The sequence below is a fragment of the Rhinatrema bivittatum genome, chromosome 9 (assembly GCF_901001135.1).
Source record: "Rhinatrema bivittatum chromosome 9, aRhiBiv1.1, whole genome shotgun sequence".
Classification (NCBI taxonomy): domain Eukaryota; kingdom Metazoa; phylum Chordata; class Amphibia; order Gymnophiona; family Rhinatrematidae; genus Rhinatrema; species Rhinatrema bivittatum.
Genome location: NC_042623.1, coordinates 133,694,278 through 133,711,366, shown reverse-complemented (window position 1 = coordinate 133,711,366; position 17,089 = coordinate 133,694,278). Strand labels below are relative to the sequence as shown.

At 46.7% G+C, this 17,089-nt stretch overlaps 1 protein-coding gene across 2 annotated transcripts in view; it reads left to right on the top strand.

Annotated features, from left to right (window-relative positions):
* Positions 1 to 17,089, top strand: part of PCCB (propionyl-CoA carboxylase subunit beta) — a 179,318-nt gene that overhangs the window by 77,486 nt on the left and 84,743 nt on the right. For both annotated transcript variants that reach the window (XM_029616355.1, XM_029616356.1), the window contains exon 7: positions 2,548 to 2,656. In XM_029616355.1, coding sequence (XP_029472215.1) covers positions 2,548 to 2,656 — 109 coding nt within the window. The remainder of the gene's footprint in view (positions 1 to 2,547; positions 2,657 to 17,089) is intronic.

Genomic DNA, 17,089 nt, shown 5'->3' with positions numbered 1-17,089 from the left:
ATCTTTTCTGGTGTTCACGCTATAGTCCTAATTTAAGTGTTGGGTTGCTGCTCTCTTGTGGTGTTTGTGATTTTGGAGTCTGTAGGTGGCAGTATATTGCTTCAAAAATGACGTTTGCTTCTTGAAAGCAGTGGTTCTCAGCCTTTTTTCATTCTGACATGCCTGACAGACAGTGCTCAAAAGTGGGACACACTGCACACTGCATGCTGCAGCTGAACTAAAAAAAATTACTGTTAAAATTGGCACAAAAGAGAGAAGATTCTTCATTTATTTTTACAAGCTGTTATTGAAATTAGTTATTTAAAATTTGTGAAAAAATTAAATTTATCTTTGACTTCATCAAGGAGAAGTGTGGGACTGATATCAGGGTTGCATGGTAGAAAATCTCTTGTGCATCTCACCATTAATCAACATCAAAATATTTTGATCCACCCTGGAGTTTATTTAGAGCAGAATTAGGATGTTTTCCCTTTCAAGCTCACTATACGAAAAATATATATTCAAATTCTGGTATCACCTCTGTATCAGCAACTCAGAATTCCTCCACTGCCAAACCCTTTCTGAAGTAACTCAAAATCCTGCAAAAAAAAGACACTCACTCAGAAGCTATAGAGAGAGATATAAGAAATGTACATTCCCAAAGTTGACATATTCCAATCACTTAGATAGAAAAGGATTTTATGTGGTATGGATATTTTATTTTTCTAATGGGGTGGTCCAGGTCTCTCTCTCTCTCCTTTCCTTTTGTTGGTCTTATCCTAAGTCTATTCATAGCATGAAAGAGTAAAGTAGTGATTAGAGCAATGGGCTATAATCCAGGGTTCAAATCCCATTTTTTTGATCTATATTCCGCTTTTCTTTAACTTCTCTCACATGTGCTCCTTGTGATTTACAGTCTGTTGCATAAAGTGAAAACTCAGAGGCCTATTTCCTAAAGTTTTCTCTCTTTCTGAGTCTATGGGGGAAAAATGCTTAGCAAATATGATCCTTAGATTGTAAGCCATCTGAGGCAGAGACATCCCTCTTGTACCTGGTTATAACTTGCCATATCTTCTGCATGCCTTCTCTGCATCCATCTCTTCATTGATCTTTTAACTCTTTTTTCCTTATTCTATTTCTTCTCTATACACTCATAGGTTGATTTTTTTTTACCTTCTCTTCCTCCCACTCACCCTCCCAGTTTTCAAACGCTCTCTCTTTTTTACCTCTCAGCTTCCTACCAACTTTTTTTTTTTACATTTTTTTATTTATCAACTTTAATAATACATACAAGTAACACTTGCTTTGAAATATAAAGTACAAAAAGAAATAAAATAATTGTTATAACATTGGTAATCATTAGTTTGTACTTTAACTAAATAAAAGAAATACGGGAGAGCCTTTCATCTCCCACACTCACTCCTCTCAGTTAGCCTATTCCCCCTCTATCTCTCACTGCTGCCTCAGCTGCTTCTGTCTTTCAGCCACTTCGTTGTTCCCCATTTCTACGCTCTGTACTCAATCTACCTTCCTCTGACTTGCATTTCCTCTCCGACCCCATCTCCTTTAACTGTCGCTCATCCCGTCTTAGTATCCAGTTTTTTTTTCTTTTACCCTCTCCCCAGCTTCCCAGTCCCCTCTTTCACCTCCTCTCCAGCCCATTTCCTCTCACTTGCGCCACCCTCCCTAACCCTCATCTACCTTCCACTGCCTCTCTCATCTTCTCACCAGCCCTAGCTCCTTTTTGCCACTTATCCCCTCTCTGGCCTCCAGCCCTTTCTTCTGTCTCTTAACCCTTTTTTTCCCCTCCCCATCTCTCCCATTTTCACTTTCTCACCTGTTCCCAGCCCCTGCAGGACCTTTGCAGTTTCACACCATCTCTTCTTTACCTCATCCCACTTTTCTATACTCTCACACCCCCTAGCCCATCTCACATAGCCTTACACAAATTGCCCACTCAAGCATTTAGTGCCCCCTGTCCCCCCTAATCCCCGAGTCCCCATTCCTTCAGCTCCATCCAATCCCGCGTTCCTCTTTCAATACCCCTCCAAAAACCAGCCCCCATTTTAAAACTCATCCTCTCCACATGACAATCGAAGCCATTAGAAAGAGGAAAATGGGGAGTGCCTTGAGCCATCCCCTCTTCATTGCAGCTAGCAATGGTGGTGATTGTGGCCTAGAGAAGGGAAGGGGGGGACCCCTTATTTCCCAGCCAGCTGTTGGGGAGAGAGCAGGATGTAGCATTTTCAGCTTAGGCTTGTGGTGGCACAGGATATGCCAGCAGTGATTGCTGCGGGGATGATGGGGTGGGAAGAGAAGACCAACCTAACTACAACATTTCTAGCTTAGACTGTGATAGTGGACGTTATTGCCAGGGTAGGAGAAAAACAGCAACAGGGGAGCAGTGATCGGCATTTCAAGGACCTGGCTCCCTGTTCTGCCCTCTCCTCAATCCGCAGGCACATGTGGCTGTAATAGAAAACTTAGGATTGCTGTCTGTTTCAAATTTTGGTGACACACCGGTGTTGAGAACTGTTGCTTTAAAGTATTGTCCCCCTGTGATTTCAGGATACTTCGTATTTATTCATCACTGGCCCAGATGTTGTTAAATCTGTCACTAATGAGGATGTTACCCAGGAAGACCTTGGAGGTGCAAAAACTCACACAGCACTGTCAGGTAAGTATTTGTCTGAAATGTGGAAAATAGGTAATACACATAGGAGCCGATGTAATAAGACCTGCAGCAAAACAGGCACTAGTTATGAGTTTGGGTTTTGAATACCACACAAGCTAAAGCTGGCACCTCTGCAGGATTAAAAAAAATTTTTTTCCTAGCATATTCACAGATTTACTCAGGACCGCTGGGTTATGCTTCCCTACCAGCAAATGGAGATGGAGCAAGCTGATGTCACAGTATATACACTCCTGCAGTGACCCCAGCCTGCCGGTATTCTCCGTCTCCAGCAGATGGTGGACGTGCATCTCCCTATGGGGATTGCTTTAGATTTTGGAAGGAGAATTTTTAATTAAGAAGGAAAAGCCCCGCTCTCCTGCAATGATACCAGATGATCCCTCCCTCAGTTGAGAATTTCTGAGGTGATTTCCGTGGTCCCTCAGATGTGTGTTTTGGTCCAGTAGCTGGGTTTCCCGGCTTGGACTTAGCTGATTATACATTTTAAAGGCAGCGGGTGCAGGAGGCCGAGCATGGTAGTGACGGCAGGTGCCCTCTCCCCCACAGCCGGAGATGCTCTGTACTCAGCCGGTAAGTTTAAAAAAAAAAAGAGGATTTTTACCTTAAGAAACAGACAGTTAGAGGGGTTGTTATAATTAGGGGTAGATCTTAAAAACATACGCGCGCATACTTTTGTTCGTGCACCAGGCGCGAACAAAAGTAGACTGGATTTTATAAGATACGCGCGTAGCCGCGTGTATCTTATAAAATCCGGGGTTGGTGCACATTTGTGCAACCTGTGCGCGCCGAGCCCCGCGCGCACTGCCTGTTCCCTCCGAGGCCGCTCCGATTTCGGAGCGGCCTCGGAGGGAACTTTCCTTCGCCCTCCCCCCGGCCCTATCTAAACCCCCCCCTTACCTTTGTTGGCAGATTTACGCCTGCTGAAAGCAGACGTAAATCTGCGCGCGCCAGCAGACTGCTGGCGCGCCATCACCTGACCCAGGGGCTGGTCCGGAGGCCTCGACCACGCCCCCGGGCCAACACCACGCCCCCGACACGCCCCTTTTACGAAGCCCTGGGACTTATGCGCATCCTGGGGCTCTGCGCGCGCCGGTGGCCTATGCAAAATAGGCGCACCGGCGCGCGAGGGCCCTGCGCGCGTAAATCCGGCCGGATTTACGCACGCAGGGCATTTAAAATCCGCCCCTTAGTGAGGTTTGGGTGGACCCTTGGTCACTGGCAGCTGACCACGCCCATGGGGGCAGTCCTGTGAGGGGTCCCAGGTCAGGCTCAATTGAGGACACACAAACACAGAGATTAAATAAAGATCAAACCATGTTGTGTAGCCACCAGAGGTGGCAGTGATGAGTAGTTGAAGTAGCCCGGCTGGGCTAGTATCCCTCAGGCGCTGGAACAGCGACTCCTCCGGTAGTAGTGTTGTAGTGGAAAGAACTGAGAATAATGAGTACAGTGGAATATGAACAAGCCCCAGTATGGAGAACCCCAGGATAGGAAGAGCAGGCCCTCAAGGAGCGAGTACCTGGTCCCTGAGAGCTGAGAGGCTTGTAGGAGATGTACTCACACAGCGGTTCCACGTAGGAGATGGCACCAGGGCTGGAACGGAGGCAGGCCCTCTAGGAGCGAGTACCTGGTTCCAGGGAAAGCTCTGACATGGAGATGGTAGTACTCACTGGTGTTGAAGATAGCGAATCCTTCCAGGTAGAAGAGAAGGTAGGAGCAAGCAGCGAGTCAGGGAACATGGGCCCTCGAGGAGCGAGTACCAGTTTCCTTATAGCGACCTGAAAAGCAAGTGAGGCCCCCGAGGAGCGGATACCCTGTTAGCATTAAGAGTCCAATGAAGATTGGAGGCAGAGTAGCTGGGTACAGAGAGTGAATCCCATCCTTAGAATTCCCCTTGCTAACTCAAAGGCTAGCAAACAGTGTAGGCTTTAAATATCCGGGCAGCGTGACGTCATCACAGGGGGATGCCCCTGAGATTCACGCCAAGTAGGAAATAAGAGCGAGGGCCGTGCGGCGTGCGCGCCCTAAGGAACAAACGGAGCATGGCGGGAGGCAGCGTCCAAGCCAATCCGGGGACGCCGGAAAGGACGGCAGACAGATGCCGCGGTAGCCAGGTGTCTATTAACAGCAAGAGGAGGAGCAAAAGGAGAGAGGTAGGAGGAGTGCAGCCATCGGGAAGGGACGGTTGCAACAGGGGTTTGTAGGACTTCTTCTGGTCTCCATGCTCGGTGCGCTGTTCCGACGTTGTTCCCGCTCCCATGGGTGTTAAGGGAACTGGGCAGTCTGGTAGGTTGAGAACCCTAGTGGGCTAGGCCCCGAAGCTATGCCTTTTGGCTGCGTGCCGCATGGTAGGCTGTGGTGGCCCGTTCACACACTTTTGTGCATCCCTTACTGCCCTCTGCAGGACATCGGTGTTCGCAGTGTGTCACATCTGGGCATTCATTGTGTGCCTGGATCCTTCCATCCTGATGATGGTCTGGTTTTCGCTCTGTCTGGAGGTACACCAGACCTTGGTATTCCCTTGACTGGCTTTTCCACTGGCAATGGCAGTTTAGTGGGCCCCACTCCAGTTCCTTCTGGGTTTGGCCTGGATCCGGCTGCTTTTTCTTGGGTGGAGTTTTTTCAGGATTTGCAAGCCTTTATTTATTTATTTTATTTTATTTAAAAACTTTTCTATACCGTCGTTAAGTTAGATAACCATCACAACCATCCTCAGCTTCACCCAATCCTGTCAGGTCGGACGCTCAGCCGGTAGTCCCTCCCTCTTCCAGTCCTATGGTTAAATGCTGGGGCACACTTTGGTTCACTGTGGGTATTCCCAACAGGAATCCAGATAGCATTGATGATGAGGCAGATCCTGATTCCCTTAAAGATGGGGAAATTTCTCTGGGACTGGAACCTTATTGGTCCATGTTAATGTTCTTTCATAAAAATGAACTGCCGGTCCTGATTTCCTAGACCTTGAAGATTCTGGGTGTTGGTATGGATTCTTTGTCTGAGCTGAAGAAGAATCCCATTTTGGTTTCCTTGCGCAAAACCTCTTTTCTTTTATTTTCCCCCCTGTGATGGATACCATCACAGGGGGGAAAGATCATCAAGTGATTGATCTTGAATGGGAAGTCCCAGAGACAAATTTCAAAGGGGGTCGGATACTGGAAGGCCTGTACCCACTGGATCCAGCTGTGAGAGAGCGTTTGCATTTTCCAAAAGTGGATGCACTGGTCTATGCCATCTGTAGGTGGAAGACTATCCCTGTAGAGAGAGGAATGGCCTTGAGAAATGTGTATGATAGGAGGATTGAGGATATCCTTAAGCAAGCCTTTGAGGCAGTGGCAATAATTTTACAGATAGCTTCCTGTTGCGCCCTTGTGGCACGATCTTGCCTGTGTCTCTCTCAGGAAGTTGATTCTGGAGTGAATTCCAGAGCGGTTATGGAACTCGCTGCTGCCTTTTTAGCAGAGGCGGGCTGCGATTTGTTCCAAACCTTTGCCGGAACCAGGCTTGGAACCATACCGGACCATGTTATGGTTTTTCCACAGATGAATTGCCAGCACTGGTTTCCCAGACCCTGAAGACTCTGGGAGTTCCCAGGACGGACCCTATGTCAGAGCCAAAGAAGAACCCCATTCTGGTGTATCTACGGAAAGCCTCTTTCTATTTCCCAATGCTGGAAGCCATCCAGGAGTGGGACTTGGAATTGGACACCCCAAAAGCCAGCTTTAAAGGAGGCTGGGCATTGGAGGCCCTCTGACCCAAAGGCCAAAGAAAGCCTGTGTTTCCTGAAAGTAGATGCCCTGGTCTGCACCGTTGTGAAGCAAACAACTATCCCAATAGAGGGAGGAGCAGCCTTGAAGGACGATCATGATAGGCGGCTGGAGTCCTTCCTTAAGTAAGCTTTTGATGCAACAGCAATGTGCTGCAGATCATTTCCTGTTGAGTCCTGGTGGCTTGCTCATGTCTACTTCTCTCTCTCTCTAGAGAGGCAGTTAGCTCAGGGCGCATTCCAGAGAGGCGATGGAGCCCGCCCAGCATTTCTAGCGGATGCAAGCTCTTACTTAGTACATACCTCGGCCAGAGGGGTAGCCTCAGTGGTGGCAGCCAGAAGGCACTATGGATGCAAAATTGGTCAGCGGACATGACCTCCAAGGCAAACCTCACAAAGATCCTACTCCCCTTAAAAGAAACCTCACAAAGATCCTTCTCCCCATAAAAGAAACCGTCACAGACACACTAAAAACTTGGAACAAATACCTTCAGAAGATAACACAAACACTATCTCACCTATCCCTCAACCTCAGCCAAAACAAAACCGAAATACTTCACATAAATAACAAGACCATCTCAACTATCAAAGACGACAACTCAGCGACTGCCTCCGCTGACAGAATAACCTCCTCAGCCAGATATCTCGGCGTAATCATAGACAATGAACTCAACATGAAGAAATATATCAACTCAATAAGAGATGGTTTCTTCAAACTACAGATACTCAAAAAAATCAAACCACTTCTCCACACCCCAGACTACAGAACAGTTCTCCAAGCACTACTATTCTCCAAACTCGACTATTGTAACGCACTATTTCTAGGCCTCCCATCCAGTGCTCTCAGGCCACTACAACTCCTCCAAAATGCAGCAGCAAGATCACTCTCAAACACCCAAAGATCTGATCACATCACACCAATCCTCAAAAACCTGCACTGGCTACCCATCCCACACACGATTCAATAAAGAGTGCTAACTCTCATACACAAAGCACTATACACCGAAAAATTCGACTGGCCAAGCCCGGCCCTACACTTTCAAACCACCCAGAGAACACTCCGCTCTACCAACACCGGACTCATCTCAACGCCATCACCAAAAACAGCCCACCTGACCTCAACAAGGAACCGAACACTAACTATAGCAGGTCCAACTCTCTGGAACAGCCTACCACCCCAACTCAGACTCAACCCCACAACCCAATCATTCAAAAAGAACCTGAAAACATGGCTCTTCAAAAAAGCATACCCAACCACCCCCCCACTCAACACCCAACATGCACAGCTAAATTCCCCCCCACCCTCACACACATCTTCCCCCCCTCTTCCCACCCCTTTCTCATAACACCCTCCACAGACCCGCAAAATCGCCTATTGCGTTCAACCCCAACCATATAAGCTTTCTTATTATACCACATACTGAGCTCCAACGCTCTCTATCCACCCCTACTATTTCAGAGAATGACTCGCCACAGACCAATCACGAGGCAGCCACAAAAGTCACCGTATAAAAGTTGTGAATCTCTTTGTAAATAATTACTTATCTCATTGTAAAAAGCTACTATTCACATTGTAAAAAGTTACTAATCTCACTGTAAAAAGCTAAGTTCACTGTACAATGTATAATGATACATAATGTCACAAAGCACAATGAGCTAGCAAAGCTTCAATGCAAATCAGGAAGTCTACACTGATAGACCCCTCAGTTACTCTGCAGACTGTTGTGATATGTACAATGAACATCGCTATAGAAAAATAAATAAATAAAATAAATAAATAAATACAGATGCCCTTTAAGGGATCCAGAAGCGAATTGGAAAAGTTGGCCAGTAAATGGGGTGAATCTCCAATGCTGCAGCTACCAGAAGATAAGAAAAAGATGTCGCAGCACCACTCACCTATGAGGGGTCAGACCAGGGGCTCCCAGAGTTTTTGGCCCATAGAAACTCGCCATTTCAGACGTCTCTAATACTAACAAAAGTTGACTACTGTAACTTCCTCCTCCTTGGCCTACCCAAAGCAACCATCCTCCCAATACAAATGCTGAAAAAATGCAGCCGCACGCATACTCACCAATACACGCAGATCCGAACACATCACAACAATCCTGAAAGAATTACATTGGCTCACCATTGCTGAACGAATTAAATACAAAACATTATCCATTATACATAAAACCTTACATACTGAAAACATGCACTGGCTTAATAATGCCTTAAGTTTGTGGAAATATATCAGACTACCTAGACCACAACATGCTGCCACCTTACACATGCCATCCCACAAAACTGCACTCCTAGCATAGACAAGAGACAGAGCTCTCTCCATTGCAGGACCAGCAATCTGGAACACCATGCCACCTGATCTACGACAGGAATTATGCACAAGAAAATTCAAGCAAAAATTAAAAACATGGCTGTTCATACAAGCCTTCTCTTGAATAACCACCACCTACTTTGATCACTCTCTATGGCTATCTAATTACCCACATTTTTCCAATTTTCTTACCAGATGCTATCCTCCTCAAATGTTATACTATTATTACAATTAAGCAACATAATTGCCAACTAGTTTTGTTCTACAATTTTTCTCCTCTCCTCCTCTCTCTCCATTTGTATGTTATCTAAATGCTACTTCAATTATGCCTTCTCTACCTAGTTTTCCCTTAGCTTTATTTAGTGAACGCTTTGTACCTGCCTCGCTATTTCTCCCTTTTCTCAATTCCCTGTATTTATACACCTTTCCTACCATCTCTAAGTTATTCCCAAATTGTTGTACATATGTTACATTTAACCAACCTAGTTTTCTTCCAGCTGTGTTATCAATCTCTTTGTTCTTTAATTTTTGTCAATTGTAAAGCTCTGTTGCTAAGTTATGTTAAATGGAAACCAATGTGATGTTTTTCGAAATGAATGTCGGTATACAAAACTACTAAATAAAATAAATAAATCTAGACCTTCAGGAAGGTCTCAGTTCTTTCGGAACCATCAACTAAAAAGAGGAACTGGTTCGGGCTCAGGTTCGACCTGAACTCCCCAATGAAGTTTGACTGACCCATCCATGGGACGAAGAGATAGGGAGACAACTATCCCTCTTCTAAAGGTGGTGAGTCGAGATAACGTCTGACAAATGGGTACTGGACATCATATGCGAAGGATACACTCTGGAATTTTGCAGCATCCCTCGGAACATGTTCATGATGTCGTCTTGCCACACCCAGTACAAGAAACTGGCAGTTGAATCTACATTGATAAGTGTTATAAAACCGCTATCTGATGGGAGGAGCAATCAGATAGGAGTTAGCAATCTGTAATATCTCAGATATCGTCTTGCTAAGGAGTTAGCAATATGTAATAAATCTGCTGTTAGACTGCGGAGTTAGCAATTTATTGTGAAAGTTCTGTGTTAGAGCTGGTGTTTAGCAATCTGTTATATCTGTTAAGAATCTGAGATAGTAGAGGAGAATCCCTGGGCTGGTGGCAGATGACCATGCCCCCGGTAGGATATCCCGAGAGGGACCACCGGCTAGGCTTGAGTATGGAGACAGACACACATAGTTCTTTTATTAAACAGTTTTTGGAAACCACCAGAGGTGGCAGTAGTGAGTTGATATGCCCAGCAGGGCTGTAGCCCCTCAGGCACTGGAATCGCGATCCAGGATGACTGAGCTGTTGAGAAACTGTAAAAAGTGAGTAGGTAGTGTAGACAGGATTCATGAACAGAACTAGATGACAAAACTCACATAAGGTCTCAAGGAAGCTCAGGAGCTGGAAAGGTTTAGGCCCTCGAGGAGCGAGTACCTGTTTCCAGGGAAAGCGCTGAGAGAGCGATGGTAACTCACAATTGTTTGTAGCAGCGATAGCTTCCAGGCAGTAGAGAATCTTCAGAATGTCCAGGAACATGGGCGCTCGAGTAGTGAGTACCGGTTCCTATCTGTAATCTGAAAGTAAAGAAAAGAGTGAGGCCCCCGAGGAGCGGGTACCTCTGGTAAGTCCGAGGAGGCAGAGTAGCTTGGAGGAAATGTAGCTGAAGCAATCCCCTTGCTAACTCAGATAGGGAATTAGAGACCTTTAAATATTGGAAGCGGATGACTTCATCTCAGGGGGACGCCCCTGAGGTTCGCGCCATTGCTGGTACTTCAATCAGAGCGTGCGCCCTAGGTCATCAGGCAACATGGCAGATCTGCAACGCTGAGCCTGTCCGGGGAAGCCAGAGGGAGACGGCATGGAGATGCCGCAGCAGCCAGCTGTGCATCAGACCCGGAGGGAGTCTCCGCAGAGGTAAAAAGGGCGGAGTGAGGGTGTCGAGCAGCGACGGACGCAACAATAAGGCTCCTCAGTTTGAGGGCTATAACTCCGGTACCTACACCCCAGGAAAATACAGGGCGTTATTCCATCCATTTTATCGTACCCAATGAGGGGTCCTTTCGCCCCATTCTGGACTTCAAGAGCGGCAATCATCATCTGTGGATGATTCACTTCCGCATGGAAATTCTTTGCTCAGTCATAATGGCCGTACAGCCAGGAGAGTTCTTAACCTCCCTAGACCTCTTGGAGGCCTACCTTCATATTCCAATCCACCAGGACCACCAGCGTGTCCTACGCTTTGCGTACTGGGCCGCCATTACCAGTTCTGGGTGTTGCCCTTCGGCCTGGCAACCTCCCCCAGAACATTCTCCAAAATTATGGTGGTGGTGGCGGCAGCTCTGAGGAAAGAACGGATCCTAGTACACCTTTACCTAGACAACTGGCTGATTCGGGCAAAGTCTTTAGAAGAGAGCCTCCAGGTGACCAGCAAGGTCATCTCCCTGCGTCAGGAACTTGTGAACATGGACAAAAGCAGCCTCAAGCCCTCCCAGTCCTTAGAGTACCTGAGAGTCTGGTTTGACACCAAGCAAGACAGTCTTCCTCCCCGCCTCGAGGATAAAGAAGCTGATGGGCCAAGTGCGCCAGTTGATGCAGACAATGCACCCCAGGGTGTGGAGCTATCTCCAAGTCCCTCTGCCTGATAGCGTCAACCCTAGAGGTAGTGTTGTGGGCGAGGGCACACATGTAGCCACTCCAACGCTCCCTGCTGTCATGTTGGAACCCACTGTCGCAAGACTGCTTGATTCACTTCCACCTACCGATGGAAGTATGTTCTCGGCTCCAGTGGTGGCTACAGGACGTTTACCTAAGCAAGGGTGTAAGCCTGTCCCCACCGAACTGACTAGTTCTCACGATGCCTCTGAGGGTGGGGAGCTCACCGTCAGGAATTGACAACCCAGGGGCGATAGACCAAGGAAGAGGCATGCTGGAACATAAACCACCCGGAAGCCTGAGCTGTTAGATTAGCATGCCTACACAGTCTGCGTGATGTCGGACAATGCAACAACTGTAGCCTACATCAACCACCAGGAAGGAACCAAAAGCCACCAAGTGTCTCTGGTAATAGACCCTCTTATGGAATGAGCAGAGTTAAATCTACAAGGGATCTCTGCCTCCCACATCGCGGGAAAAGACAACAGAGCAGACTTTCTCAGCAGGGAGAGTCTGGATCCAGGAAAATGGGCATTGTCGACCAGAGCCTTCCAGCTCTTGGTAGATCGTTGGGGCTGCCCATTCATCGACCTACTGGCCACATCCACAATGCGAAGGCTCCCGGATTCTTCAGTCGCAGAAGAGATCAGCTCTCCCAAGGAATCGACGCCCTGGTCCAGACCTGGCCAGAGGAGGACTTACTGAATGCCTTCCCTCCGTGGCCTTTGCTGGGCAAGATCATTTGCAAGATCGAGTGCCACAGAGGATTACTCCTGGTGGCCCCGGATTGGCCCAGATGCCCGTGGTTTGCAGGCATGCGGAGGCTTCTGGTGGAAAACCCCCTATACCTCCCTCCGCAGAGGGACCTTCTCCAACAAGATGCGATCCTTCATGAGTATCCAATTCAGTTTTGTCTTATGGTCTGGCCCTTGAGAGGGCTTACCTGACAAAGCATGGATATTTGGTGGCAATAATTGCCAACTTGCTCTTCTCACAGAAGTTCTCAACATCCTTGGCTTATGTGCGGATCTGGAGAATATTTGAGGCCTGGTGCGAGGTACGCGAGCTCTCTCCTCAGTCGATCAAGATCCCCATGATTCTGGAATTCCTTCAGAATGGCCTGAACAAAGGACTGTCCCTCATCCCTCTCTCTCATCCACAAAGCCTTATACAATCCTGAAATGAACTGGTTCAATGAATCCTTCCGTTTACACCAGTCTAATAAGCCCACCAGACTAGCACATCTCGCAACCATGCCTATCCCCTCTCCTAAACTCTATAAACTTACTTCCACAAGAGCCCGTGCACTATCGATAGCCGGGCCGACCCTCTGGAACAAAATGCCTGATGAACTACGGCAAGAAGAATGCCTCAAATCTTTCAAGCGGAAGCTCAAGACCTGGCTCTTTGCTAAAGCATACACTTAACTTATCACTCTACCTCCCCACCTCCCCACTGTCCCCACTCTCCACTCTCCTCCTCTTTTTCCCAATCTACTGTCCCTCTCTCCCCTCCCCTTTTCTCCGCCACCTTCTTTTTCTTTCTCATTGCCCCCCATCTTCCTTCGCTCTCCTCTCTCCTCTTCCCCTCCTCACTTCCTAGCCTGATTAAAATTAACACCGCATAGTTTTTTTCCTTTGTACATATGTATATAATTGCACACTTTGTTTATAATTTTAGTGCAAATCCCCCCATGTTATTTCTCCCCCCTCTCGTTAATGCCTTGTTATCATGTTTTATTGTTCAATGTAAAGCGCCATGCCTTGCGTTTGTTTTGCGTTACAATGTGAACCGATATGATATCCTGGATGAATGTCGGTATATAAAAATTTTAAATAAATAAATAAACTCCTTGAAGGTCCAGGTGGCGGCTCTCTCCTGTTTCAGAGGCGAGGTGAAAGGAGCCCGCCTGTCGACACATCTGGACTTAGCCTGTTTCCTAAAAGGAGTTAAACACCTCCGATCACCCTTAAAGTGGCTGGTCCCCCTATGGAACCTCAATCTAGTATTGCACTTCTTAGCAGGGCCTTTTCCTTTTGGCCGCTGCGTGCCTGTTAACGCTCAAGACTGTATTCTTGGTGGCGATATGCTGGGCTCGTCACATCTCTGAACTACAGGTGCTATCAGGTCGGGAGCTGTTTCTCCGGTTGACTCCAGGAATGTTGCAGCTTCACACCATCCCTTCCTTCTTGCCAAAGGTAGTCTCGGAGTTTCACCTGAACCAGTCCATTTCCTTACCATGCCCAGATGGATGCAAGGGCCCGGAAGACTACCACTTCCAAAGCCACTTAAACGTCAGTAGGCTGTTAGTATGGTATCTAGAACATACAGAACTGGTGTGCAAGTTGGACCGCTTGTTCTTCACTGTGGAAGGAAACAAGGCGAAGCAGCTTCGCGAGCTACCATAGCTCACTGGATCAAGGAAGTGTTCACAGGAGCTTATGTAGAGGCAGGGAAGCCTTTACCCCTTCAGGTTAAAGCTCATTCCACTAGGGCTCAGGCAGTATCCTGGGCGGAAGCTAAGCTACTGTCTCCTGTCAACATCTGCCAAGCAGCAAGGTGGTCTTCCTTGCACACCTTCTCCAGGTTCTATCGCCTGGACGTCCAAACCGGAGAAGATGCAGCCCTTGCAAGGGCGGTGCTAACTAGGCCATGGGCAGCCTCCTGCCCTGTTCAGGAGTAGCTTTTGTACATTCCAGTGGTCCTGAGTCCATCTGGCTACACGCTAGGAAATGGAGAAATTACTTGCCTTATAATTTTGTTTTCTTTAGGGTAGACAGAAGGTCTCAGCATCCCGCCCACGGCTGCCCTTGAACAGTGCCAAGGAATCGCACATGAATCTCGATCCCAAAGAGGTTACAGGTAAGCCATCATCCTATCCCTAGATCTGGGCATCTATAGTATTGCTGGAATTCAGCACTTATGTTTGGTTGAGTATAGTTACGGTCACCAGCTTTAATCAAGTTTTTAATCAAGCTCTTAAATTGTATTCAAATTTTTCAATAGTATGTCCACAATGGCTTTTCAAAAGAATACTGAATGGCTAAAGCCACTGCAAGGGTATAGCTAGGATGACGTCAGCTTTGAAACCTGACTCCTTCATCATCTGCTAGCAGGGGAGCAAATAACCCATTAGTCCTGAGTCCATCTGTCTACACTAAGGAAAATGAAATTATCAGGTAAGTAATTTCTCCAATATATAATAATCTAGGACTAATAAAAATTACAATGCACATAAGAATAAGGTATAATGTAAACAAGGGAAAAATACAATTGTAATAAAAGATAAGATACAAGAAAGTATATGCATAGAGCAAGTAAATCAAAACCAGAAATTATATATATATTTACAATGTAAAACCAAATCTGCCTACTTCTCTGAGGTAGTTCCCATGAATCACAGCAGTTGAACAGGCGGTAACCCATAGAAATCGGAGTACTGGAGTATGGCACATCATTGGATGTCTTGAGTTACTGCCAATACTAAGGCATTAGTCTTGTGAGGTAGTTATATAAGAGCATAAATTGCCATAATGAGACAGACCAAGGGTCCATTAAGCCCAGCATCTTGTTCCAACAGTGGCCAATCCAAGCTACAAGTACTTGGCAAGTACCCAAACACTAAGTAGATCCCATGCTAAGAGCAGTGGCTATTCCCCAAGTCAATTTGATTAATAGCAGTTAATGGACTTCTCTTCAAAGAACTTATCCAAACCTTTTTTATACCCAGCTACACTAATTGCACTAACGACATCCTCTGGCAACAAATTCCAAAGCTTAATTGTGCATTGAGTGAGATAGCATTTTCTCTGATTAGTTTAAATGCGCTACTTGTTAACTTCATGGAGTGCCCCCTAGTCCTTCTATTATCTGAAAGAGTGAATAACCGATTCGCATTTACCCGTACTAGACCTCTCATGATTTTAAAGCCCTCTATCATATCCCCATTCAACAGTCTCTTCTCCAAGCTGAACAGTCCTAACCTCTTTAGCCTTTCCTTATAGAGGGGAGCTGTTCCATCCCCTTTATCATTTTGGTCACCCTTCTCTGTATCTTCTCCAGTGCAGCTATATCTTTTTTGAGATGCAGCGAAAACATGGTAGTCTCACCATGGAGCGATAGAGGCATTATGGCATTTTCTGTTTCATTCACCATTCCATTTATAATAATTCCTAACATTCTGTTTACTTTTTTGACTACAGCAGCACACTGAGCCGATGTTTTCAATGTATTATCCACTATGTTGCTTAGATCTTTTTCCTGGGTGGGAGCTCCTAATATGGAATCTAACATCGGGTAACTACAGCATGGGTTATTTTTCCCTGTATGCCTCACCTTGTACGTGTCCACATTTAAATGTCATCTGCCATTTGGATGCCCAGTCTTACAAGGTTCTCCTACAATTTATCACAATCCACTTGTGATTTAATTACTCTGAATAATTTTATATCATCTGCAAATTTGATTACCTCATTTGTCGTATTCCTTTCCAGATCATTTATAAATATATTGAAAAGCACTGGTCCAAGTACAGATCCCTGAGGCACTCCACTGTTTACCCTTTTCCACTGAGAAAATTGACCATTTAATCCTACTGTCTGTTTCCTGCCTTTTAATCCACAAAAGGACATCTCCTCCTATTCCATGACTTTTTAAAATTTTCTTAGAAGCCTCTCATGAGGGACTTTGTCAGACGCATTCTGAAAATCCAAATATATTACATCTACCTGTTCAACTTTATCCACATGTTTATTAACCCCTTCAAAAAATGAAGCAGGTTGTTGCGTCCATCGGTCTCAGACGGCTTCGACCTCTGTGCCTCACCTTTCTTCCTGAAGATGGCTGCTGCCGCATCTTCATGCTGCTCTCTCCAGCATCCCCGGAACGGCAACGGCAATAACGATGGTGTTCGCCATGATTTTCCTGAGTGCCTCCCAGGGTACACGCGCACACGCCACCCACGTCTTTATCCACGTCATGGCGGGAACCTTGGGGGTGTCCCCTCCGAGTGACGTCATCACATCCTGGTATTTAGCCTGCCCTTAGTTTGCTAACAAACTGAGTTAGAAAGGACTGGACTGCCTCCGGTCTAAGCTGCTCTGCCACTTCCTAGCTGCCGCAGGAAGCTCGCTCTCTGCCCTTTGGGGTAATTCATCACTAACCTGGGTACCCGCTCCTTGGGGGCCCTTATGCTGTCTTTCAGGTACCTATCTGGGATATCGGGTACTCGCTCCTCGAGGGCTTGCTCTCCCTACTCTAGGTGCCTACTACTGAACTACTTCTGCCTGCCAGGATCTTCATCAATACAGCTATCTACTTCAGCGAGTACTAACCCTGTCAGTCTGTCTCACCTTCAGCTTCAGTGCTTGGAGTCTTCATCCGGGACCTTCCTCGGCTACCCTGCGTTGCCTATCATCTACTCGAGTGTGGGACTGGTCTCCTCTGCTGAGGACCCCTGGACTACTTCTACTGGGTTACCTCATTGCTGTCCGCTCCCCGGACAGTACCAGCAAGCTGTATAATAAATACAAATTCTCTTTGTCTGCGTGTATAGAGTCTAGCCTAGTACTGCGGTTCCTCACGGGGCTCCTCCCCGTGTGAGTGGCCATCACCGCAGTTTCCAAGAATCCACTCCA